The 27,717-nt window shown below is 41.2% G+C and overlaps 1 protein-coding gene across 4 annotated transcripts in view; it reads left to right on the forward strand.

The window, feature by feature from the left end:
• Positions 1–24,311, forward strand: part of ZC3H12C (zinc finger CCCH-type containing 12C) — a 42,061-nt gene extending 17,750 nt beyond the window's left edge. For 2 of the 4 annotated variants that reach the window (XM_033146262.1, XM_033146261.1), the window contains exons 2-6: positions 9,040–9,803; positions 18,824–18,963; positions 20,185–20,419; positions 21,789–21,895; positions 22,535–24,311. In XM_033146262.1, coding sequence (XP_033002153.1) covers positions 9,112–9,803; positions 18,824–18,963; positions 20,185–20,419; positions 21,789–21,895; positions 22,535–23,928 — 2,568 coding nt within the window. In that variant the 5' untranslated portion in view covers positions 9,040–9,111 and the 3' untranslated portion in view covers positions 23,929–24,311. Of the gene's footprint in view, positions 1–2,974; positions 3,498–9,039; positions 9,804–18,823; positions 18,964–20,184; positions 20,420–21,788; positions 21,896–22,534 lie in introns of those variants that run through there. The other 2 variants (XM_033146260.1, XM_033146263.1) reach the window with 2 other exon arrangements.
• Positions 24,312–27,717: the final 3,406 nt, after the last annotated feature.

The following is a 27,717-nucleotide window of genomic DNA, read 5'->3' on the forward strand; positions in this document are numbered from 1 at the left end:
TACATGATTAACTTTGTATTCAATGTATACAATACTGTTAGGCTAGCCTCCGGAACAAGGATGAATGTGTGTACATATATTTCATGGAGTCTTTAAGTATACTCCCAGAGGTTGTGTGTGTGTGTGTGTGTGTGTGTGTGTGTGTATAATGCAATCTAATTTTATTTTATTTTATAAGTATGCTCCCAGAGGTCTTTGCAATTGACAAGATTTATTCATTATATTTAAGTTAAGCCTTTCCTTCAAGGAGCTCAAGGTGGTTCTCCCCCCTCCCCATTTTATCTTCACAACAACCCTGTGAGGTAGGTTAGACTGGGAGATGGTGACGGACCCAAGGTCACCAGTGTGATTCAGGGCTGAGCAAGGCTTTGAACCCACTCCCGCAGGTCCTAGTTTGACATTCTAACCACTATGCTTGTCTGTCAGCCTTTTCTTCACTCCAAAATAAGCAGTTCATCAATTTTATGTTATTTTAAATACTTCTTCCCTCCCTCCCCTTGAATATAATTCTCAGTGTTGTTTTCAAGAATTTAAACACCACAAAATATATGCACAAGAATAACAATTGCCCAGATTCAACTGACCCAGTGCACTAGCAGAAGGCAGTGTAAGAGCTCCTGCTAGCACAGTAGGGCTTCGCCCCCCCCCCCCCCGCCAAGCACCCACAGCTCCCTCAAATTCATAGAATTGGAAGGGACCCCGGGAGTCATCTAGTCCAACCCACTGCAATACAGGGATCTCAACTAGATCATGCACGACAGATGGCCATCCAACCTCTGCTTAAAAACTTCCAAGAAAGGATAGTCTACGGCCTCCCGAAGGCAGGGGCATCGCTAGGGAGGGGCGGTGGGGACGCTACGCCCGGGTGACAGGGGAGGGTGGGGGTGACAAGCGGCGGCCCCTCCCGCCACTCCCCACGCACCGCCGGTCACCCCAGTTTTCCAATCTCTTAAGGTTATGTTGAATCCTGATTCTGTCTTCTGTAGCATTGGCTACCCCTCCCTGTTTGGTGCCATCAGCAAATTCGATGAGCATCCCCTCAATTCCTCCATCGAAGTCTTTTGTAAAGATGTTGAACAACAATGATCCCAGAAAAGGACCCTGTGATACCCCTAAGAAGCAGAAATGCTTGCAGTAATGGAACCAGCAAAAGACCGTGACATCGAATTCCTCCCAATTACTGGATATGCTGCATTTTCTCAGGTGCGAAACACATTTCCTTTAGTTTCTAAGAGCACTGTTTAACTGTTCAGTTGTTCACTCACTGCACACATGGAGAGGTGAGCAGGCCCATGAAAAGCAACTAGAAAGAACTATACCAGAACAGTGATTCTGCTAGGACTAAAAAGTTTTTTCAGCTAGGTAAAACAGACTGGGATCCCTCATTTCACCTACAGATGTTTTTAATACGCTTAACATTATCCAATACCAGTAACTGAGGTAGTCTAAATACCACAGCAGGGACTGATTAGCTTTTTCAGATCACTGCCTTTATTTGCTGTTTGCAAAGAAGCTTAATCCAGTGCTGGCGACCAGGCTTCCTGCTGTGGTTTGAGGTAGTATTCTCTTATTCTTTGTATCCATAGTGGCAGAAATTAGAGGGGGGGGGGACTCATGTTCCTGATTGAAAGCCTCAAAATACTCAGTGACAGTCTCAGGATCTGGGTGATTTTCTTTTCCTGGATCATTTAAAATATGTTGGTTAGTTGGTTAGTTGTGAATTTGTTCACTGCCACCACTACTACCAGAGAGAGTACATACAGCAGTGCCTATAGAAATGGATTCTGAAGTTTAAGATCTATAACTGTGACGAAATGGAAGAATTGCATTTATTACATTGCATTGTGTATGCAATAATTCATATTTTTATTTTGAATTTTTTATGATTCAACATTTAGCTGATTTTAATGAACCAGACCTCACAGTAAAAAATAAATAAATCATTTTATCTCTTTCAATTAAGCACCAATCATTATTTTTCTGTTGATCTCCTGTGCCTGCAGGAATAAGCAAAAGGTTATTTACAATTTTCAGAATTTATCTCTCTGTAGCATAGTGTGTTCTTAAATCCCATGCAGGAGGGTAAACTACAAGGTCCTTTTGAACGAAACTCCCCTTGAAGGAGTTGCTGTACTTGCTACTGCCCTTGCCATTGCACACGTTCTGAATGTCAAAATGCAAGTAGACGTTCACATCAAAACAGCATGTTGAATTTTGACTGTTATTTCTCTTACAGCCATAGAGGATTTTAACCAATGGTGCCCTTCGACTTACAGAAAGTACTTCTGTCATCAAAGGCGTGGGTAATTTTTGCCAATTCCCACTTCTCCTCACAGCCCCCTGTGCAACCTCTCTCATCTTCTCCAGGTGGTTTGGGGACCCACAGGAGGTGGTGTGAGGGGAAGGGGGAATAAGCAAAAAATTGCCTCTCTCCTCCATCCACTGTCTGAAGCCTCCACTGGATCAAATTGGAGGGGACGCTGTTGGATAAAACCCATTAAACGTTACGAAGCCCACCAAGCAAACTCACTGTAGTATTATCTCCCCCTCCTCGAACGTTTCTTGCTTTATTTCCACATGCTGTTAGAAATCCCCCAACAAAGAGACTGCAAGAAGTGGCGCTTGGTTGTCACTTTTGTTAGCTCCTGGTTCCATTGCTACTCAGATGCACCTAGTCTCATGCGTGTTGAAGTTATGTAGGCTTTTCAAGAAAGCACGCAAACACTAATGCTTCAGGAAATCGAACACTTCGGCGAGTAATTCCGTACATAAATACTCAGAGTGCTTTTCCCACTGCCCCAGTCTGATTTTACTTTTACTTTTCTTTAGATATTTTTAAAGCCGGAGAAGAATGCAGGTATAATTGTGCCGCTGTTCTGGGTACTGTTGCACCTCCCCCCCCCCCCCCCGGGCAATAGAAGCGAAATGTCCTTTATGATCGGCGTGGGCTGTCCTTTTTGTTTTGAGCTCTTCTAGTTGAACCTTGCAACTTTTACTATATAAAAAATAATTCCCTTTCTTTGTTTCGCGAATTAGAAACAATGAGGAAAAGCTGAAGTCTGCCCAGGCCAGGTGTTTCTTGTTGGCAGCCTGCTCCCTAATGACTCTGGTTCTCATACAGCAGCTGCCTGCTAGTCTCTTTTGTATGGCCTATTGTTGCTGCACACCCCTCGTTAATACACATGCTGCCCGGGGCAGACCCTGAGAATGACATCAACTTGCTTCTCTTAGAAAACCTACAAACCTGATGCAGGGCGGGGAGGCTTTTCCTTGCATCTGCCTGGCCAACTAATTGTCAGCCTTTCCTGGCCTCCGATTGGTTGCTGTCCTGCTCGGTAATAGGTTAAGCAAAGACATTGCTATTCCATCTGGTCAACCATTCATTGTTCTGCTTGCCTGCCTGGAAGTTTGCAGCTGAAATCGTGTTAAAGAGTTGCTTCTGGACCTGCTGCAAAAAAAAATTGCCCGTCTCAATATCTCTGTACTTTCCAGTTAACGTAAGTATTTGGTCTTGCCTTTGCCAGGGATTAAACGCTTTTACTCCTTTTGAGCCATCAGCATGTTCCTAAATAAAAGAAGCACAATATGTGTAAGAGATTTTTTTTTGGGGGGGGGAGCTGTAAAAGCTGCAATCCCCCCTCAAAAAATGGCATTTAAAAATGTGTTGTTTTAAATCTCATTCATTCAAGTGAAGAAATGTAAGAGAAATAGGAGTGACACATTACCAGAAGCTTGTACATAGCTAATGGACAATAAAACAAAAATTCCTTAGAAGTGAATTTGATTTGATTTGATTTTTTTTTTTTGGTAGCATTTGGCTGACTTGATAAACGTTATCCTTGGTAAAAATGAGCAGCTGGAAAAACACGAGTTACCTGTGTTTAAAGGATGGTTTTGTGATAAATTAAATTAACCTTCATGTGACAACATAAATTATTTTATGGTCAAATAATTTAGTCCAGCTTCATGAAGGTGCAGGGAGGATGTAGAGTATGTGTGAGTGTCATTTTAGAGAGGGAGAGAGAGAGAGTTGATTTTTTTCTGGTGGTTTTGATTTGCTGTTCCCCCTGTTTTATATTTTGGGCTCAGATACTAGGCTGAAGAACACTTTTAACACTTTAATCTTTGAGCCAATGCCAGAGTTCCTCTAAAGGGGGGGGGTATCTTCCTGGGAGGGGACACCTGAAAGGGTTAAAAAGAGGTTTGCATTTCTACCAAATGCCCTATTGTGTGAACATATGCATAAGTCTATTGAAAGTTTTCAGAAGATGGGCAGGCCACCAGTTGCTGGTCTCCTGCAGTTCCAGTAGACATCTGTTGCCCCAGAGCATTAACCAATCTGTTCAACGGGACATCCTTCCTTTGTTAGAGCGAGGCTGTTGTCTGCATCACTCTCTGAAATACAATGGTAATTAAATACATAAAGTCCTGCAGCAGATATTTATTACATATTTATTATTTTGATTTGCATTTTTACAATGTCTTGGCTATTTTAATAATGCATAACCTGAGTGATCCTTCCTTTCCCCAGCAAAACATATCATTTAAAGTATACTAATATTCTTAGCGTTGTTGATTAGTGGGAACATTTGCTACTGAAAAACAATAGACAGGCCAGGTAGTTATGACACATATTTCCAGGAACTTACTTGATGTTTTTACTTTCCAGCATACTGATTAGCACTTGCCTTTCTTGACTCGAGGCAAAAATTTAAATAAAACCTGGTAACTGGGCTTAAATTTTAAGTAATCATTTTAGTGCACATCCCTGTGAGTTCAAGTCAGGATTTCAGTTTATCCCAATAAGGCCACTTTCAAGATGTGACTGGACAAGTGCTCCCCCGCTTTTCAGTATATGGGCAGTTGACCCCACTGCGTTCATTTGTGTCTTAAGGTTTCATTGGAGGTAATGTACACATATATCATATAATTCATCAGAAGTTGTTTCCAAAGACTAACATCTTATGGAGATGCAGCTGCAAATTTCTTGTGTAAAGTTACAGCTGCAGATTTCTTGAAAGAGATAAAATACAGAGCTGTGGAATAGAGATGTACCAGTGGGAGTGTTATTTGGGAAATACTGTAGAAGTCATGGCATCATTAAGTTTTATTTGCAGTGGACTCTCAATAGATAACTACCTTAAGGCTGTAATACTTAGCACTTCCTAGTAAATCCCGTTGAAATCAGTGGAGCATACTTCTGAGTAAACATGTGCAGGCTTCTGCTGCACAAAAAGGGATTGTTCTTAATGTCAGAATAAAATGCTATGCTTTTCTATTTGTGTTGGTTTGTTAGCTGTTAATCAGTACATATCCCCTCAAAAAAATGTTGAGAAGGATCTGAGTACAAGCATGTTGTGCATTACATTTCCTTAGTTCTGTTGTCAAATGTGTTACTAGTATGACTTTGAGGTACGTATATTAAACATACACTTGCACATGCATTGTAAAAAGCCCTCTTTGTAGTGCCTGGATGGAGGTATATGACTTGTATGCAATGGCTGATTTTGTAAATGCCATGCACTTTCTCTCATTTAGTAGCCATTTCACATTCTCCGAGAAGGTTTCCAAATGCTGAAAACTCCAGCGAAAGTTTATTTCTAAAATAGGCTTCCTTTTCTGGTCCACATCTCTTAACTAACTTTACCCTGGATCGGATGAAAAATGCTTACACCTTAAATGGGTTACAATGGAAACCAATGGGAGTTGCTTCCAGGTGATGTTATTTTTTCAGTGCACAGGAAGCATTTCGCAGCGCATGGGTTTGGCGAGTGAGCCATTATCTCAGTGTATTACTATTGCGATACATGAGCCAACCTAAACTTTTTTCAGCCAATCTTAAAAGTGTTGCCCATTAAATATACTTCCTCCAGTCAGAGCAGATTGCAGGGTTTATGGAACAATGATGTCGGAGCTTCCAGATTGGTTTGGCAGCTGCATTGTTCTCCGAGGGTATACCAGACGCACTTAAGTCCCCGTCTTTTTTTTTGTAGGCTTTGTTCATACCAAATTATTCTTGCACTCTGCTAGCATTCATGATGGCTTGTTAAAGGAGTGCATCCTAGCAACGAAAGGCTGGTTGCTAGGCAACATAGCTTTCCATAGGTTTTTCTTGTTTAAGATACTTTTTGGTGGTAGTTTTATGAAGGCCGCCAAAGTGTGGGTTTTGAACTGTATTCTTTCATTAGGATACTGTTGTGATTTGTTAGTGGCAATGGGGCTACGAGTGAATTGCAGCAGTTAGTAAATCACAACGTTGTTCAGCTCTGCTTCCTGAATTCACCATGTATTTGTACTGCAGCACTGTCTGAATGAACCTGGAGATCGTTATTTTTATAAAGTCAAGCCTGTTAGGGCTTATTAACATTGATATCCTCTTAACAGGTATTAATGCAGTTGTGCATCCATTAAACAAAATTAAGAATTCCAAGAAAATGAAGAAAACAGTTATTTTTGTAAGACTAAAACAGATTGGACAGTAAATATGCTTTTTGTCTTTTTAAACAAGAAACTATGTATTTAGGGTGGAAAACATTGCTTTATTAACCACCATGATGCAACTTTTAGAACTAATTTTTAAAAGCTGGTGAGAAGCACCTATGAAGGACTTTGAGAGGAGAGGGGACAAAGAAATATTGGGAGTAAAAATGAATTTGAAATGAGAACAAATTGTGTATCTTGTTTGAAATGAGAACAAATTGTGTATCTTGTTAATTTTTACCAAATCAATATTTTCATTGTTTGGATTTCGGCCCCACGCCCCATAAAAAAAATCCTCTAAATTACATGGATTGTGAGTCCTTGGGGGACAGAAATGTATGGTGGTTTAAAAATTACTGCTACCCATCCTGAGTTTTCAGAAGATGGGCTATACTTTAAAAATGTCATCCTTTGGAACTCATGTTTAGACAGCAATTTCCTAACTTCGTGTTATGATAATAAAAATATATTTCTTCTCTATTACTGGCCTCAATCCACAGGCTGTTGTATGTGAAGATTTCCTGTGCCAAACAGATGGTAGGTACTATCAAGCATGGAAGTGTTAGTCACCTGTTGAGGAGAGAGGGAGTTCCTGGAATAAGTGCTGTTGCCCTTGCTCTCTCTCTCACTCACACTAATACACACACACACACACACACACAGGTGAAACTCGAAAAAATTTGAAATTTGAATATCATGGAAAGGTTCATTTCTTTCAGTAATTCAACTTAAAAGGTGAAACTAATATATGAGATAGGCTCGTGACATGCAAAGCAAGATATGTCAAGCCTTTATTTGTTATAATTGTGATATTATGGCGTACAGCTGATGAGAACCCCAAATTAACAATTTCAACTTGGGTTTTCATCAGCTGTACACCATAATCATCACAATTATAACAAACAAAGGCTTGACATATCTCGCTTTGCATGTCATGAGTCTATCTCATATAGCGAATGAAACAATTGCTTACATAAATGGACTTTTCCACAATACTCTAATTTTTCGAGTTTCATGTGTGTGTGTGTGTGTGTGTGTGTGTGTGTATCAATCACATACCCAGTACCTCTGGTTACAAGGATTTTCTCCACACAGCACATAGGACTTCATTTGGAAGAGTAGTCACCAAACCCAAACTTCCTTTGCACTTATTGCCATTTCTGCATTGGGACAGATGTCTTTAAAGCATTTTTTCTTTTATCTAAATGTTCAGCCACATAAATGGCATTATACTTTTAGACAGGGTCCATTTTAAAGCAATCAGTGTCCATAGATGCTTGTATATTCAAACACCCCACCTGTTGTATCAGGTGGAATGGGCACACGGTATCTTGATGTGTGCAGTCCAGTTCCATCTTGTGTACAGAGTTGAAGCCTTTTGTTGACCACTTGCTAAAATAAATGAAGATTTCACAGCAGCTCTTGGAATTGCAGCCTTCTTAACCACTGGTTTAGCTCCCCCCCCAAAAAAAAAATATTCCCTGCCTGAAGTGCTGTAGGTTTAGACTTCCTGGTGTGGGAGTCAAATGTTGACTTACCACGGAAGGCAGTATTTTTCTGACAGTGGTAATTGTTCTGCTTTTATATCAGAATTCTTACTTAAAAACTAAACAAAGTTAAAAAAAAAAATACAGGTAAAATGTCTTGTTTCCTTGCTTTGTGGCTTGAGACATCTGGAATTTTGTGAACACCAGGCATCCTTGATATTCCACCCGTAGTTTTTGCCTGCTCTACTCTTGTGCCTCTTGTTTTCTCCTGCACCATAGTCTAGATCTTGTCAGTTAATACAGCATGAATGCTCGAAATAACTTCAACACTCCATAAAAACTAAGGGCAAATAATTGATGAACATCCTAGGTTTTGCTGGACACTGGAAATTGGTTTAATTCACATTCATATCAGAAGTGTTATAGAAAATGCTAAATAGAAAAAATGGGTAAGGCGGACTCCCAGCTTATTTATATGAGAGTGATATAGTATGTCAGAGTTCCTAACCTGAATGGTGGTAAACATTTGATGTCACACATTTGCAGTCCTGTAATGGCAATTAAAACTGTGTGGCAGGAATTGATATGACTTGATAATGATTCAGACAAGCACTGAAAATTCATATTTGCAGTTAAATATGTATTTGGACATTTCTGGTGCACTATAATAATCTAAATGTTTAGTAAATTCAATTCTGTCTCACTGGTAATATGTTGTAAGGATTTTGAGTCCTCTTGATTTAAAGTACATTATGATTGAGCTGTCTCATTGTTGAAACAAAAGAGCTTTATTGACTTGGGGCCTTGACATCTGCTTGAAAAGCTTTACAGGGGTCAAAGGCCAGCACTAGTTTGGCCCAACTCATTTTGGAACCTTGACAATTTAATATTTGCCTGTAATACAAGTACGTATTGGACGTTTCACAGAGCTGAGTTCCAAATAGATCTCACCGGGAGGTGATTAAAAGAGAGTGATTTGAATCTCCCTTTAGGAAGGCAAAAATCTAAATCTTAAGACAAGTTCCAAATGGAAAGAAAATCCCTAGTTCTAACGTTATTATTTCTTCTTTAGGAATACAGGATACTTTATATCCCGGAATACAGGAAAACCAACAAAGTGGAGTCAAGTACATGCAGCAGCTTCATGGGCTTGAAGGATCACTTGAGGCATGACCTAGGCCACCTCTATGAGGACAGCACTGAGACTCACATAAGTGCCATTGCACCTTGGTCAATGGTAGAGAAACCAACCATGGATAAAGTTAACTCCAGGAAGGAGGATGCTAACAAGGAGACTTCTGAAGAAACTGGAAGCTCCAGTTGTGATTCTGAGGAGAGCACAAATTCCGATAATGAATTGGAACGACCAGCTATAATTGGACCAGAATTATGCTTCTTACCTAAGACTCACAGACCACTGTGCAGGTCTCCTTGCTTAGAACCGCATATATTAAAGCGCAATGAAATCTTGCAAGACCTTAAGCTGGAGGAAGCTCAGATAGTGTCTAAAGAACTTAAGAAACCTCCTGACGTGGTGAAAGAGTATCAAACCAAACTGGAGTTTGCACTTAAGTTAGGTTATTCTGAGGAACAGGTTCAACTTGTCCTGAATAAGCTTGGTACTGATGCTTTAATCAATGATATATTGGGAGAACTTGTCAAACTTGGAAATAAAACTGAGACGGATCAGAGTGTAAGTAACATTAACGCTAGCATAATGCGAGAAGCATCTTCTGTTGAGTCTCAGAGATCTGACTCCCCTCTTCCGGAAGATGTGCCAGTGGATGGTGATAACCTCAGACCTATAGTTATTGATGGCAGCAATGTGGCAATGAGGTATGTTACAGTGGAATGATATGTTATAGTAGAATGATAGCCGTTGTGTTTTGGGGTTTGAGTTGTAACAGGTGAGCATATTACTACCCTTCTGTTACTTGTGACGTTACATGATCAGGGATAACCAATGTGGTGCTTTCCAAATGGTGTTGGATTACAGTTCCCCTCATCCCAGACGATCAGCCATGCTAACCGGGGTTGATAGGAGTTGGTGCTCTGACAAACGCAGGTCCCTTCTTCCAGCTCTGATTCTAACATCTGCACTGCTTTGGCTACCCCATAGTCGCCTTTGATTGAACTTATACGTCCAGGGGTCCTTGACCTTTTTTTTACTTTGACCAATAGGTAGAGTATAATCCACTCAAAATAGTTCCCCCATCAAATAAGAAGCAAACAGAATAGTAAGCAAACATTTACATTGCTACTTCATGAACTTGAGCTACAACTTGTTAAAAAGAGTTTAAAATTCCAACGATAAAACTTACTGAAAAATATGAGAGGTTATTGAGTCCATCAACTTCAGTGTCATGGTAGCAAACGAAAGCTTGGTGCAAAGCATACTATTAGCAGTGCACAGGAGACATCCTCAGACATTCAGACTATACACACATTCTGTAGAAGGGGAAAATAAAAATTTCATTACTGTTATCATACAAGATTAGTCACAGATTTCCAAAAACACAACAGTAGTAATAAAACTCAATCCTACTGGTATACACATTTAGGAGAAAAAAAAACCTACCTCCTGAACTAAGAAGGGCTTCTAAAACATTCCCAAGACTTAGACTACAATCATTTTCTCACTGACCTGGGAGCAGGCCCCATTTAATTCAGTGCAACTTACTTCTGAGTGGACATGTATAGAGTTCCACTGTGAAAAATGCCTAAATGGTTAATGGCTGGAGATATATATCGCTTGAATCACTATAGAGAGTAGGCATTCTCTCTGAGATGGTTATTTTGAATCCCCCATGTGTTGGAAAGATGTACATGTTTAACCAGAGAGCTTGCTTTCCCTTTCCATGGGAAAGTGCATTCAGAACTGAGGAAGAGATTCCCTTGGTTTCAACACTAGAACTCTTGGGCGTTCAATGAAGCTGACTGTTGGACAACTCAAGACAGATAAAATTATGTACTTCTTTACACAGTGCACATTAAGCTATGAACTTGCTCTCAACTAGAATGCTTTAAAAGAGGAGTAGGCAAATTCAAAGAGGACAGTGCCATCAGCTGTCAACATTTACTAGCCACGATGGCTATGTTCTGCCTCCACCGTCAGAGGCAATATGCCTCTTAATACAGTGGTACCCCGCAAGACGAATGCCTCGCACAACGAAAAACTCGCAAAACGAAAGGGTTTTGCAATTTTTTAGTTGACTCGCGAGACGAATTCGTCTATGGCCAGGCTTCGCAAGACGAATTCGTCTTGCGCAGTACCACTGTAAGCCGGCTGGAGCCGCACCGCGTTTTAAACCTGTTCGCCCGTTGCAGCCTTAAAACGCGGCGTGGTCCGGTGCCGGTCGGAAGGGGCACTGGCCGATCACGCCCGCCATCTTGGGTGGACATGCGCAGTCGACCCAAGATGGCGGACGCGATCGGCCGGCACCCCTTCCGAGCGGAGCCACGCCGTGTTTTAAAGCTGCAGCGGGCGAACAGTCTGGTGCCGGTCAGAAGGGGCATGTACAGACATGCGCAGTCCACCCAAGATGGCGGGCGCGATCGGCCGGCGCCCCTTCCGACCGCGCCCCCGGACTTTTCCCCCCATAGGAACGCATTAATTAAATTTTAATGCGTTCCTATGGGAAACCGTGCCTCGCAAGACGAAATCGCGCCCTCCATCTTGGGTGGACATGCACATGTACAGCAGATTTGTCTCGCGTTCCATGTGGGGTTTTCTGTATTTTAACCGTGAGAGCAGAAATTTAATAGAATGAAAACTGAACTTTGCATGCACAAGATTATCCAAAGTAAAGGCAGATATTCAGTAATGCTAACAGTACTGCAAGGGCGAATACAGAAGGGAAATTGTATGTGCACACGTATAAAGAGCTAACCATGTTGGCTCAACACAGCTCCTTATACCACTATTGGGATGTGCAAAACAGAATGTGAAATGTCAGGAAATATGATAGATGATAGATGAATATAGCAGATCCAATTTATACATCACAAAAATGTCCCAGTCTGTTTTCATGACATGATGTATTCAAAGTATTATATTAGACTGTACTGAACTAATCGCTTGTGACTGTTTCCATATTCTTCTTGGATGTTATTTGGCATTTAAAAGCTCAGTAGATGTGAGCTTGGTGCAGAGTTCCTGCAGCAAGAGCATGCTTGACAATCAAACAGATTCTAAGTTGGTAAAATGGTAAAGCTACGTTTATTACCGGCAAATATGTGGTTGATAGGAAACATCCCCAGTTCCTTCTAACTAAGGTGGAGATGGCTTGAGCCATGCTTGCTCTTGTAGCTCAAATGAAGAGAGATTTGAGGCTGTCTTCTGTCGCGAGGGAGGCATGAAGGAAAAGAGGCAGTGAGGTCAGGTCAGCAGCTGCAAGTCTTAATGCTGAAGGAACATCAAGAGGTTAGCACAAGGAGGACAGCTTAGGAAACTTGGATATTTCTCTCCATCTACCCTTCCCAAGCAGGTATATTGGCCTACAGCACTTCTCATAGTCATTTTGTCCCATAATACGCTGGTAGGTTTAGACATTATGCCAAAGCGTATCATGGTTTGGAATCCAAGTGTTCAGACACCAACTCCTGGTTTCATATATGTCGTTCCCCCCAGCCCCTGTGGTGCTTAATTCAGGTTTCCTCACCCTGTAGCATGGCAGCCTTGACTATGCACAGTTCCCTAAGGAATTCCAGGATCTGGTAGATGAAGCAGAATGTTAATTGACACTCTTTCTGAAAAGCTACGTATAACTAGAAAACTTCACTCCCACCACCAAATTGATCTAGCCCGCCTCTTATTTTATTGGAACGACTCAAAAAACCACTAATGAAATATTGGATGGCATCCACTGGTGGATTTGCCCAGATGGAAAGTTTTTTGGCAAGTTGGGGCACCCAGTTTTCACCGCTCCCCCCTACCTTCTGTAACTCTCCACTGTGACCCTCCCATTATGTTCTGGAGTATTCTTCTCCAACTTGGCCCTTTTCAGATGCCTGGATTACAGTCTCCCTTATCTGATGAGCAGCCATACTGGAACCAAGACTGATGGAAGTTGTAAGCTAAAACATCTGAGGGCAGCATGTTGGGAAAAGCTGTTTGGCATCCCCCCACCCCCAGAACAGCTTTGGGAGGGGGGCTTAACTAGTTGAGGAGAATTGGCAAAAATTGGGTACTCCAACATGCAGAACCACTACCGAATATAACCCAATATCTTTTATCTGCTAAAAGGACAATTTTATGTGAATTGAATGTAATTATATAGTTGACATTTAGCCGGAATGCTGAAGCTGATACAACCAAATTATTTTTTTTAGTAAGCCCTATAGTAAGGATAAAAAACTGATCTTAAAATCCTAGTGAAGGTAATTGCAGACTCCCCACTGTCTTTAATGGAATCAGGCTTTCGTTGAGCTGACCTTATAGCTGCCTTCGGAGTACTGAACCATGCTAAGCTTGTTTTTAAAAGTACATCCAATTATGTCAAGTGACATGTTCCCATTTCCAAGAAGCTGCTGGTGGCTAAAGTAATCGACTTTTACATCCCCATGACATTTGCTTTCCTAGCTCAGGGTGCAGAGAAGTGCCTTTTGTTCCCATTGTTGTCAAAAGAATACATCCTTTCCCCCTACCCCAGCCCAAATAATCGTGACTTTGCCATAATATCTCATAGCTACAAGTCATGGGGGGAAACACAGTTATAAAATCAGTGGCAATATATTTCAGAGCTAAGCTGCCTCGCGCTTCAGGTATACTTTCTCTTTACAGCAGCAGATGACTGACACTTAATTGCATGAATTCAAATTAATTGTGCATTTTGCTGGATACAAAGAACGAGGGTGATTCATCACTGATGTGATTTTCGCAAGAGCCTTGACTTCAGTTCCAGCTCTAAGCCAGCAAGGCTTTACAGCAGTGGTTCTCAAACTTTTCCCTCTGAACCACGCTTTCAGAATAACAATTTGCTGGCCCCACACCAAATTTCTTATTGATAAGAAATACATTGGGGGCGGGGAACAACTCCTTGCAGTGCTTGATTGGTAACATAGAACACAACTGCTTTATAATGCGATTGTGGGGCATCCAGAAAGTATAAAACAATGCAACTACAATATTCATTCCAAAAATAAAATTATAAACAAGCCTCTTACATGTGTCACTTAAGTATGCATACAAACTCAAATGAGAGGCGTGAGCTTGCTTTTGCCGGGTAATCGCATTTATATTAGGTCTAATTTGAGACAAGCAAATTCACCTCATCAACACAAAGGAGCCTTTCTCTTTTCCGATCTTTCGTATTTGTCAGAGTTGAAAATCCTTGTTCACAACAATATGGTGTGGAGAACTGTAGAAGAATAGTCAAGATACTCTCCAGCACTCTGTTTCAAAGACGATTCTGGATCACAGCTAGGATTGTCCTCAATATCACTTGATCCTTTGGCTCTCATTTTGAAAAGTCTGCAAAGAAAAAACCATGTTGGTACTATACTATACTACACTGAAATGTTCAAATGTTTCTTTGATTGTCCTTGATTCTTCCTGCCACACCAGTGTGGCTCCCCATGTCCTGAGAGCCAGTGTGGTGTAGTGGTTAAGAGCAGTAGACTCGTAATCTGGTGAACCGGGTTCGCGTCTCCGCTCCTCCACATGCAGCTGCTGGGTGACCTTAGGCTAGTCAAACTTCTCTGAAGTCTCTCAGCCCCGCTCATCTCACAGAGTGTTTGTTGTAGGGGAGGAAGGGAAAGGAGAATGTTAGCCGCTTTGAGATTCCTTCGGGTAGTGATAAAGCGGGATATCAAATCCAAACTCTTTTCTTCTTCTTCTTCTTCTTCTTCAACCACTGTTTTACAGTCATCATAATGTATCCATCAGATTAGTTTATATGCTTTATGAAAGCTAGAACTAAGTAGCAGGTTTTAAAAAGGAAACGTAGGACCAAAACTCACTATGCAGCCTTTATAGGAGTAGTGCATTCCTTTCAAAGTGTGTGGGTTTGTTTTGGGTTAGGCCCCATGTTTTCTGGAGGAATGGTTTTGGTTCCATAGGCGTTACTGACAATGAAGCATTTTTAAGAAGAGTTTAGAATTAATTTGGGTGGTAGTCAACTAAGTTTTACTCAGAGTAAACCCATTGAAATTAATGAACGTGACTAAGTTAGGTCCATTAATTTCAGTGGGTGTACCCTGAGTAAAGTGGAATAACACCCTTTATAATTAGCATATACTGTAAATAAAATCAGCACCTTAAAACCTGAAGCAACTATAAAACCCAAGAGAAAATGCTCAGCAAAGTGAAAATCCAAAAAATAGTGGCTCTGAATAAAGTTTATGTATAAAAAGTGTTTGCCAATGGGAATGGAGTAATTAGTAGGCTTCTCTGGTGTGCAAATGATATACGGTAGTTGCTTCAGGTATTCCAGCATAGAACTTTCTGATGATTCCTTGAAAATAAAACTTCTGCTTCAAATGATAAAAAAGCCAGCTTGGTCCCTTATTCTTTGGAGTTTGTTGAAGTCTTGCATAACTGATCTTGATTGCTTGAACTCCTCCCAAATGAGAACTTTATGGTCAATATAAAGTAGAAATATATTGGCACATATTGGGATGATCATAGACTACATTTCAGAACAGATCTTTTAGGATTTTAAGCTGTACCTTTCTAACTACTTTGGACGGGTACTTTAAAGTTAACACACATCCCAGCTTTTTTCTGGTCTCATAATTTTAATGGGGAGTTTCCTTTTGAAGAGCCAGGGTAGCATGAAGAACATTTGAGATATCCTGCTAGCAGTTATTAGTGATTGGCTTGCTGAGTTTTCTTTTCTGATACGTTGGTTGAAATGAATAAACTTACAAAGGGAGTAAAACAACATCCCTGTTCTGTATACACTAAAGATGTTTCCAAACTTAAAGCATGGTTGCTTTTGGGAATGTATTGTTGGTGTTGTCTTGATAAATAACTTTTTATATACTTCTGACTTTTTCTAATGATGTGCGGCTCTACATCAAGGAACTCAGTCCCGCTGCTGTTACCGACTTCAGAATTTGTATGCGAGGACTGGAAAGTGACTTCAGCAGTTGTGCATCAAGAAGAAAGTGCTACTCAGAAAATACCAATATGAAATTCAACAGGGTGTTCCTGGATTAAGAAGCACTAAGATTTGACGATATGAAAGAGAGATCATTTAAACTGATGTGTCATTAAACTAGAAAGAAGAAATTAACTGAAGCCTGAGTAAATACTTTGTAAGGGAACAGAGCTCTTATGCCTCCTCCTCCTCCTTCTTTTCCTTCTCCAGCAATCACTTGTAGCTGAGTAAGATTGTCTTCCATATACCGACTGAATGTTGTCTTAACAAGGAATTCTGTGTATTATGTCCTGCTGTTTTTCCAAAACGCTTAAATCCATAAGAACCACTGTTTGCAAGGTTGCTCCTTACATTCACTTTCCAAGGATAGAAGTGTGCTTCTGGTAAGCATGGTTGTTTCTGAAGAAGTATATGAAATATTGAAGTTGTGAAGTGCAAACCTGCTTCAAAGAGGAGCTGTTCTGAGGTATGCGAGTCTTCTCTCAGAAACATGCACAGGTAGTATATATCCCATTATTTGCTATTTGAGCTGTCCAAGACAAAAGTGCATATAAGCAACTCTTGAAAATGCCACCTCTACCATTTTTATGGTAACCCAGGGACTATTTCTGCATCTAGCTCAATATTAGTTGGCATTGGTTCTGCAGGCTTTCAGACCAGAACCTCCAAGCCCTGTCTGGAGCCATTGAACTTGGGATGTTCCGCATTCAGTGTGTGCGCTGTAGCAGTGAGCTGCAGCCCTTTCTCTTAACTTGTTAAGGCCTGCTCCTTGACTTCTGGTGCTGAGGGGGAAGCCACACTCTTCCTTGAGGGAGGTGAAGGGTGGCAGCCGGGTTACGGAAAGACTCTTGTTAATATTTCATCCCTGGAAATGAAGAAGAAGAAGAGTTTGGATTTGATATCCCGCTTTTCACTACCCGAAGGAGTCTCAAAGCGGCTAACATTCTCCTTTCCCTTCCTCTTCCACAACAAACACTCTGTGAGGTGAGTGGGGCTGAGAGACTTCAGAGAAGTGTGACTAGCCCAGGGTCACCCAGCAGCTGCATGTGGAGGAGTGGAGATGCGAACCCGGTTCCCCAGATAACGAGTCTACCGCTCTTAACCACTACACTACACTGGCTCTCCTAGGGATTTATCCTATTGGGATATGAAACTGCAAGTGAGCTGATTCTGGAAAAGAGGCCACCAAGATGTTAGTATTCATTTACTTACTATTAGTCACATTTCTGCCCCATCTTTCCTCCAAGGAGCTCAAGGTGACATTGTTCTCCTCCCTGTTTTTATCCTCGCATCAGCCCTATGAGGTAGGTTAGGCTGAGAGGCAGCGACTGGGCCAAGGTTACCCTGTGAGCTTGATGAGCAAGTGAGGATTCGAACCCTGGTTTCGCGGGTCCTAGTCCAACACTCTAACCACTACACTGCACTGGCTCTCTTTCATACTAGCAAGACATTTTTTCCCAAGGGAACAATATTCTTCCAAGTTTTCCAAATTGGGCAACCCATAGCCCACATAAACAGCTCTAATACAGCTGTACCCCAGGTTTTATTAGAACAAACTTGCATAGTCGCTTGGAAGTATCCAAACCAGATTTTAGCCATATTGAAATATGTGATCATAGAGGAATATCCTGATAAAACCTTGGCGGGGGATTGCAGCTACACAGCACTTCTGCCCTTTTTGTGAGAGTTGCCACCGACCACGTCGCCTTGGTAGTTGCAGGTCTTGGCTGCAGTTCACAAAAGCTCTGGATTTACCGTGAGGTAGATGTAACTTTGTGCAACACTCAGATGTAATCTTTTCAGATTTGAATATTGAGGACGTAAGATCAAAATAAATTTTATTGGATTCTAATATATATAGTTTGTTCTGCAAGCATATGTTTGTTCCTGGCCACTGCCAGACTCCCTGCTTTCTATTTTAATTCCAAGTGTGTGAGAGGAACTCCCAAACTCATGTGCACTGTCGTGCATGTGTGGCTTGGTTTGCTCTCTTTTTGAGTTGTTACCAGCTGGTGTGAAATAGGCTTCGTGTTTCTGGTTTAACATGAGAGGTAAATGTGTCCCATTTTCAGATATTTGTGGCTAGTCGAGGTGACTTGGGCTCTGCATATGCTGACATTCAGAGCTTTAGCATCTGTTGTGTAAGTAGCACAGTCTTTATTAGATAATTGAGCTGCTTTGGGGGTACTTTTCAGGTACTTGGAAATGAAAATGCCAGTTTTTAATGGGTTAATATTATTGGCTGTGCAGTATGTACACTACTTATTGTTCACATTGGTTTGACAAGAGCCATTCAGCTGTCTTGTGCAAGTTCGAAACAGCTTGTGGTCGGGTTACTTGAGAGACCCATCTTATCCTTTAAGTATCCAGGTCACTGCTTTCGGCAGGAGAGTCCTCCACGGCATCTTGGAGCAGGACCTGCATTGTGGCTGCCCCTGCTTTCTTCTAACAGATACAAAATGCAGCCACTGTTTATAGTTTCCAGAAGCAACTGGATACATTTTTGTTTCATCAGGCTCTTCCATCTGGACGTTCTATGCCTTGGGTGGTTATTTATACAGTTCTTAAAACTTATTTTTAGCTGGTGTTATTGTATGATTCCAAATCGCCTTGGGCCTTAGCAAAAGGCGATTCGTAAATTAATAAAAACAAACGTAATAATCCAGTGTATTTGGTATATTCCATTCATATTCATATGGGAAAAGTGAAGGTTGTTATACAGGAGGACGATGATTTTTGGGGTGTTTATTTCAGCCATGGAAACAAAGAAGTATTCTCTTGTCGGGGGATCAAACTGGCGGTGGACTGGTTTTTGGAAAGAGGCCACAAAGATGTCACGGTGTTTGTGCCAGCATGGAGGAAAGAACAGTCCCGACCGGATGCTCTCATCACAGGTATACTTTGCTCTGCCTTCAACAGCTTGATTTGAAAAGGGTTGCTAGTCAACCAACTTTTACTCAGAGTAGACTATCCATTAATTTCAGTGAGTCTACTCTGAGTAAAAGTTGAGTACAACGCTATGGGACTCCAGAGTGCGCAATGTTTTGCATGGAATACACATTTTGCCATAGAGCAGTGAGTTATAATCCAGACACCATATGAAATAATATCACTATATTGCTTCTGATCCTGCGATTTGCCTCCCCGCTAAAGTACTGCGAGACTAATAAATAAACATGTAAAGTGGCCAATAATTCATTCTCCTTATGGTTGTAACATATTGCTTGCACAGAGAAAAATACATATGAATGAGTCTGTGCAGGGTTGTAGAACCTCTCAAAAGCTGCTTGTTAATTATGTAAGGTCCTTGCATTGAAACTTTGTCCAAGTCCTTTTGAACATTTTTCAGAGTTAAGACATCTTATTTTCAGTTTGCTTCCAAAGTTTTAATGAAAAGCCTCATATTCTAGTAGTAGGATTCTATTCTGTTTCTTGTATTTGAGTTTCATTAAATCATGATTATGAATCATAAATCCTTGGAAAAGGGTATGCACATAATGCCAGTAAATTTTAGACTCTTCCCTTTAAAGCTATACATGAGGTGACCAAAAAATTGTTCTTTAGCTTGCATTTTTCTGGGAAGATTGTATCATTGGGAGAGGGAAGATGCTGAAATCCTGATTTTGATAGACATTTGGTTTAAAAACATAGCTTGTGCTTAATTATATATTTTAAAAACATAACTTGTGCTTAATTATATTTTAAATTGAAAACTTTTTTCTATTCTTCTGTTAAGTATCTTTGAAATCAAGAACCCCTGTTTAATATAAAATAAAATAAAATAAATCCTTCCAGTAGCACCTTAGAGACCAAATAAGTTTCGTGTGCATGCACACTTCTTCAGAAACCTGTTTAATATGTGCTACTAGAATTAACTACAGTATTCCTTGCTCGTAAGTGTAAGCATGACCGTAGATCCTGGCAAATGTAATTTATGTTTATATATTTTTAATGTGTTGTTGAATATTAGTCATCTTCTTCCAGCAGAATCAGAAGTGCTTTTGTTAAGTCAAGTCATTCTTCTCTGAACATCTGCTCTCTTGTAACAGAGTTCAGTTGCAGGCCAAATAAAGTACTGACCTCAGTGCTCTGCTTCCCCCCTTTACTATCTGTAGACCAAGAAATCCTGCGTAAATTAGAGAAAGAGAAAATTTTGGTGTTCACCCCGTCCCGCCGTGTTCAGGGGAGAAGGGTGGTGTGCTATGACGACAGGTTCATAGTGAAGTTGGCCTTTGAGTCAGATGGCATAATTGTGTCAAACGATAACTACAGGGATCTTGCAAATGAAAAGCCAGAATGGAAGAAGTTCATTGATGAACGGCTGCTGATGTATTCATTTGTCAATGACAAGTAAGTTGTAGTTTTTTTTATTTAAAAAAAAATCTTGCTGGAAAATAATTGGCTGCAGGACTTGGAGCATATACTGGATTTTATAGGCACACATACACACCTGGTAACATTTCTGCACATGCAGTAAGCTACATGGATTTTGTGCTTTGGTGGTGGTCAGCTTTTTGCAATAATAAAAGTGCAGCCTGCTCTCCTTTCATGCAGAGCATTTATGAGACCCCTGGCGCATTGAAAATTCTTGTAGCCACATGTAGAGTTGCAGCTCTAGTGTAACCTTTCTTCACCTATTCCAAGACAAATCACTTCGTTACTGTGGTATGAGCAAGTGGTCTTTCGGTACATGAACCAAGGCAGCCTCCCCCCCCCCCCGGCAAATAGTTGCATGCGTGTATTCAACAATTACCTGCTCAGAACAGACCCATTGGAATTAATGAACGTAACTACGCTAGGTCCATTAATTTCAGTGGGTCTGCAGTGTAAAGGTTAGTTGTATGACTCCATGTTCATAGCTGCTTCTAAAAACAAAGATAGGGTCAATGTCTTAGAACACCCTTTGCCAGCCTCGCCCTCCAGACCAAAAAATGTGGACTGCACCAAGTTAGCAAAGGCTGTCTTGGAAAACAATTTCTCGAACTGATGAAACCTTTTATACTTCTGAGGCTTCGTGAATGTAGATTGCTATGACATTCGACTCAAGTACTGCTTCCTCTGTTTTAAAGATTTCCAAATAGTGCTGACTGGTTAGGTTTTAAGTAAACAGCCAACCTTGACATTTGGTTTGAAAAGTCTTCTGTGTAGAGATCCACAAGCTGGAACTGAGTTTAAGGGGGAAATGTGTAATGCTATGACACTAGCGGCTAGAGTAGCCTGGCTTTGTGAATTAATTGAGTGAGGCTAGAGTTTCAGTCTTAAAACATAGTCTTAATCATGTCTACCCAGAAATAATAATAATAATATTTATTATTTGTACCCCACCCATCTGGCTGGATTTCTCCAGCCACTCTGGGCGGCTTCCAACAAAAATCAGATACAAAAATCACACATTAAAAACTTCCCTAAAAAGGGCTGCCTTCAGGTATTTTCTGAATGTCAGGTAGTTGTTTATCTCCTTGACCTGTGATGGGAGGGCGTTCCATTTGAGTCCTATTGAGTTCAGTGTGGCTTACTCCTGTGTAAATTGAGTTAGGATTGCAGCTTTAGTTTACAAGGCTGTTTTGTTTTCCAGAATATATGGAACGCATCTGAAATAATCTGGGAATACTTAATATCCTATTTAGAAAGTGGTATTTTTTTCAGATGTTAAGACCGAGAATGAGGGTTACTGAATGCCTTGTTCATTTAATTATTATATATGTATATATCTTGATAGATTTATGCCTCCTGATGACCCCCTTGGCCGCCATGGCCCAAGCCTGGATAATTTTCTGAGGAAGAAACCTATTGTACCGGAACATAAGAAGCAACCATGTCCATATGGTAACCTTTTTTCCCCTTACTAAACACTAATTACCGGTATATTTGAAGAAACAAGGCCCGATTGCTTGTTTGGGTCTGTGTAAAACGTGTATTTGTAAAACGTTGCTGCAGAATTTTGTTACAACTTCCTTTCAATAATAGGTTCTTGTCCTATTGGCTTTGCTGAAAGACATTCCCAGAGTTGGAATGCATATTTCTGGAACTGTGGTTCACAAAACCATTGTGATCATGAGCGTATAATGTTCCCCAGACCTAAATTTAAATCCCTGCCTGATCAAGACAGTATGAGTTCCTCATTTTGAAAATGGGAATAATCGTAGCCTGCAATATAGTGGCTACATAGTTAGAAATCAGAATAATAAACAGCATATGCTTTATTGTGCTGCTGCGAAATTGTGTACATGTGCGTATAAACACACACTCTGTTCTGTGTTCAGCTGGTATTACTGATGCCACGTCTTATCTAACTGCAGAACGTTTAACTATCCTGAAAGCATCCTTGACTTGTGATTCAGTGCTACACAATACTTACCATTTTATTTGTAGCCCATTTTGTCTTAATGCCAGTGTAGAATCACATTATCTCTTTCTCTCCCCCCCCCCTTCGCTTGCTTAAATCTCCAAACGACAAATTTGCAGGGAAGAAATGCACTTATGGACACAAATGCAAATACTACCACCCGGAAAGAGGAAATCAGCCTCAGAGGTCAGTAGCAGACGAGCTTCGCGCCATGTCCAGGAGCACAGCTGCCAAAGCTGCTAGCGAAGGAGGTCTGGTGAAGAGCAACAGTGTCCCTTGCAGCACTAAGATAGATAGCACTTCGGATCTCAAGCGAGCTGCTCCAAAGAGGCAATCGGATCCTAGCATAAGGACTCAGGTCTACCAAGACTTGGAGGAAAAGCTTCCCACCAAAAACAAGTTGGAAACCAGGTCTGTACCTTCCCTAGTTAGTATACCGAACTCTGCTGCTGCAAAACCCCAAAGTACTGCACCTTTGAGCAATGGCCTTCCCTCCGGAGTTCATTTCTCACCTCAGGATCAAAGAGTGCAGGGGCCGTATCCTCCAGTGATGATGGCAACCAAAAACCATGGAACGCCAATGCCTTACGAGCAGTATCCCAAATGTGACTCTCCTGTGGACGGCTACTACTCTATGCTGAACGCATACTCGAACCTAAGCATCTCTGGCCCACGAAGTCCCGAAAGGCGTTTCTCTTTGGACACCGATTACAGGATTAGCTCCGTAGCTTCCGACTGCAGCAGCGAAGGGAGCACGAGCTGCGGCAGTAGCGATTCCTACATGGGCTACAGCGACCGGTCCTACGTGAGCTCTCCCGACCCCCAGCTTGAAGAGAACTTGAAGTGCCAGCATATGCACCCCCACGGCCACCTGAACTCGCAGCCCTTCCTGCAGGGCTACCACGAGACGCTGACCAGGGTGCAGAGCTACAGTCACGAAGAACCAAAGCACCACCACAAATCTCTGCTTCCCTACATGGCGGTCCACCTCCAGCATCCCGCCATTGGCGCTCGGTCCAGTTGCCCCGGGGACTACCCGGCTCCCCAGAGCTCGCCCCGCTCTAAGGGCATGCATCTGGGGAGAGCCCTCGTGTCCACCCGAGTAGACAGCATATCGGACTCGCGTTTGTACGACAATTCCCCGCTAAGGCAACGGAAGACGTACTCCGGCCAAGACGGACTTGGCAGCTGGGACAGGCAAGGCTACGGGGTTGATCCGTACAGCTACCGCCAAACTTACTCCTTGCCCAGCAACCCCAGCCAGCCGTGTTACGAGCAGTTTGCCTTCCAAAGCTTGCCTGAGCAGCAGGACCAGCCTTGGCGGATCCCTTACTGCGGGATCCCTCAGGACCCGCCACGGTACCAGGATAACCGAGAGAAGGTCTACATCAACCTGTGCAACATTTTCCCTCCCGATCTTGTGAGAATTGTCATGAAAAGGAACCCTCACATGACGGACGCTCAGCAACTCGCTGCAGCCATTTTGGTGGAAAAATCTCAGCTCGGTTATTGAGGACTCTGACGATGATGCATCTTTGCGGTGTCTTAATAGTTCCGTTTCAGCTGTAACGCTGAGGGAGGTTTGCTACAATAGCATGTGTGATCTCCTTCTCAGCAAGGAGGTTATCTAGTAATCCATTTATGTGAAATAACTGTGCCATGGAATCTGTATGTGAAACCCCATGCATTGGAAATGACAGGTTTTAATTTAAATTCTCACTTGGATTTTATTTTATTTTTAAAGAATATTCCATGACTGGATAAGAATCTTTCCAGTTTAATATATTATTATATCTGTGGTCTCTTAATATGTTTCTTTGGTGCATCGGGGGTTTTTATATGCAGCACTTTTTCTAACGTCGTTACATGTTTATTAAATTAATGGGTGCTTTTTAAAGGTTTCTTTTAAAAAAAAGCTGCAGAAAACTAAAGAGGATTTTATGCACCCAGCAAATGGTTTTTTCCCCAAGCCAAGCTTATTATGAACTTTTTAAAAATTGCAATTAAGTTATTTTATTGTGTGATATTTTTGCTATAATCATTTTATTTATAGAAAACAAAGGTCTTTTACAGCACTGACTATTTTTTTAAACAATGTTTTGAGTTACCAGTTTTAATGTTGAAATGGGTAACAGTGTATTATTAGTACTTTATAGTATGGCACTTTTTGTTGGTTTTTGGTTTTAAGTGACATTATTTGTTTATCGCTGTTAATTTTTGGTGCACGCAAAAGCAATCACTGATGGAGAAATCTGCCATGATTAATTTATTATGTAGAAGGCAAAAGCCTTAGATGCAGATTTTGAAGATGTTGCGCTCATCCAACTCACACAGTCTAGAATTAGGCCACCACTATATCAGTTTAGGCAACTACCTTATCCACACTTTCATGAGTCAGAAACTGAGATTTCGTTTTTGTTGTGTCTCTTCCTCCTCTAATTAATGCGCAGGTATACTGGACAAAATGTGTTTTTTTCCCATACCTGTTTTTAAATGAAACTAAATGTTCTCAATGCAATTTTTTTTTTTTTTTTGTATATAAGATACTGTGTATTTTTCATGCTATTTATCAAGGCTGGCCTGAGAAGGTTTTATGTTGTGTTGACGATATGCAACATTTTTTTTTTATAAACTGCACTATAGTATATAGCATTGTAACTGAGAACGGTCCATCCTTTTTGTAAAATACTGTAGATGTTCTCAAAGTTAGTTTGTCTGGCCTGCTGTATTGTGCAGGCATGGCTCTTTCTGCAAACAACATAGATTTAGAAGCAGACAGAACCGTCTCTTCTAGTATTAGTAAGGGAGATTTCTGGTTTTTAAGTCGTGGGTTCTGCCAGCTCTTCTAAAATGTAATCTTGCATAGATAGAATAGTACTAGATCTTGCAAGCAGTAACTTATACATAGTGAGCGTAATCTTACACACTAGGATTCCCTGCAGAATGACTTAATGTGATGTTTCCCTAGTTTAGCCTTCAGCAACCTGGCTCCTTCCAGATGTTTTGTACTTCCAGCCCCAGCCAGCATGTCCAAAACATCTGCAAGGCACCATATTTGCAAAGGCTGCTCTAGTTTATCATCTTATTGCTGATAAACCAGGTACACAGCTGCAACTTGAAGACCCTGTAGAACCAGAAAGTTACCTTTTACTGTTGATACAAATTGTATCTTTAACTATGATAATTATTTTGATTTATAGATCTAACTTTAAAAAAAAGGAAAAGGAGAAACCACGCACAAATGTGTAAAGATAATTTTAGACTTTGGGCAACATTTTATTCCTTATTTAAATGAGAAAAAAACCCTGTAGATTTCAAATCCTAAACAGTCATGTAGGCAATTAGTTGGGTTCTTATTGTAAACAATATTCTCTCTCCCCCACCCACCTATTTAAATATACCTCCTCTTCTTCTTCTTCTTCTTCTTCTTCTTCTTCTTCTTCTTCTTCTTCTTCCTCTTAAACCACGTTGAATGAGATCATACATAAAAAAATAATGATAAAATGCTGCCTGAAAAGAATGTCCAAGCACCTTTTGAATAGAAAAACATTTTTCACTACTCGTGCAACACTGTGTGTTGCGAGAAGTAGGATTTTGGTATACAGTAAATGCTCCTGCAAAGCATTGTGCTTATAGATGTATCCAATAATCTGAACCATGTTCAGCTACTTTAATTCAGGAACTGTTCTTCTACACAGCTTTCACTGTTGACTAGTGAGACAGGATCTCGGTTCTGTCAATTCAGCTGCCCTCCTCTGGGTACTGTCTTAACACTCCCTCCATCTCCCCTTAGGGAGAACTTCTTGACCTGTCTGTTTTCTTTCTTCACGGCTTCACTGTTTCTTGTCTATACGGAATGTGTTTTAAATGGAGAGGGTTGTACATTGTATACTTCTTCCTGCATAAGCCCTCCATTAAATGAATGTGGTTTGCATCGAAGCAGGTCTCGTTCATCACGGTGGGCTTCCAGTGGACAGTTTCCACATGCAATTTGTGTGTTGTTTATAGCTTATACTGTAACCTTGAACTTGTATTGACTTTCTATATTCCTTCTGAAGTATCGGTGGATTCCTGACCCAGTGTCTGCAGAATGCAGAACTCCTGTCTTCTGGAATGGCACCATTTCGTATTTGTTGTTGGCTGGCTTACCGTATTTTACATGTTTACGTCTGACTGTGGCGTGGAGCCTGATCCTGCACTGTATACTACAATGTGAAGTGAGCTGCTTCCGTGAATGTGTGATGCAGCTTGTGACTTTTGCTGGGCTAAAGATCCCAGAACTCCTGGAAGCTCTGCTTCAGCATCTTCCTTCAGTGTTGATATCCGGTCTTTTGTTATTATGGCCTTCCTTGGGCTCCATTAAAAAGCTGACGTAAAAAAAAAGAAAGAAAGAAAACTCGCACTGTTTTCTGCTGCAAGAACTTTGCATGTGTGCTTTTTTACCTTACAAGGAGCCTCCAGGCTTTGAAGGACTCGAAGCTCCTGTCCTCCGTATTTCCTTTCCCTGAGAGCAAATGGTTGGCCAGGTGTATCCACATCTGTGCCCTCTCCGAAGCAGATACTTAACTGTCTCCGTCGATTTGACTATGACCGGTGGGAAGCCTTTCTGCGATTCAGAAACTGCTTAACTGCTTCTCCAGGGAGCAGCATATTGTTTTGCGCACACCAAAAGACATGGAGTCATTGGGCAGCTCTTACCACCAGACAGCAGCACGGCTGCTTCACATTTTAAACCACATTGCTTTATGCATGCCCCTCCTATGGACCTTGGCTCTTTTAAGTCGCTCTCTTTCTCCTTTGACGTTCCAAAACTCAGGACCTGCTGCTGCTGCCACCCTCCTCCTCCTGTAGAATATACCGGTATATGGCAATAGTTTGCAGCAATTGTAGGACAACATGGAAAAGGGAAATGCTAGGAAAATGTCGGATCTGTTTTATGCTGATTTATTAGTGCAACTTTCGGGTTGGATCCAAATTTGCACACCAAGTGTAAGTGAAAAAGCATGTCTACTCATATATGGGGGAAGGGACAAAATTGGCAGAGGATTTTGTTCTTTGGGGAAGGCCTCTTCAGGGGATGATGATGGAACTGGAAAGCAAGCAGAACACCCATGGGTAGAGGGTGTTATAACTGTGAAGTTAAAATATGTGATATATGATCTTAGGAGGTCAAATACCTGCTTTGTTTTAATTTATTGCAACATACAGACATTGGTGCGCTCAGTTATGAGAGTTTAACTCTGCTTGGTTTTGCGTGTGTGTGTTTAGCAAATTCTGACACTATTAATAGGTCCATGGGCTT

The sequence above is a fragment of the Lacerta agilis genome, chromosome 4 (genome assembly GCF_009819535.1).
Source record: "Lacerta agilis isolate rLacAgi1 chromosome 4, rLacAgi1.pri, whole genome shotgun sequence".
Taxonomy (NCBI): Eukaryota; Metazoa; Chordata; class Lepidosauria; order Squamata; family Lacertidae; genus Lacerta; species Lacerta agilis.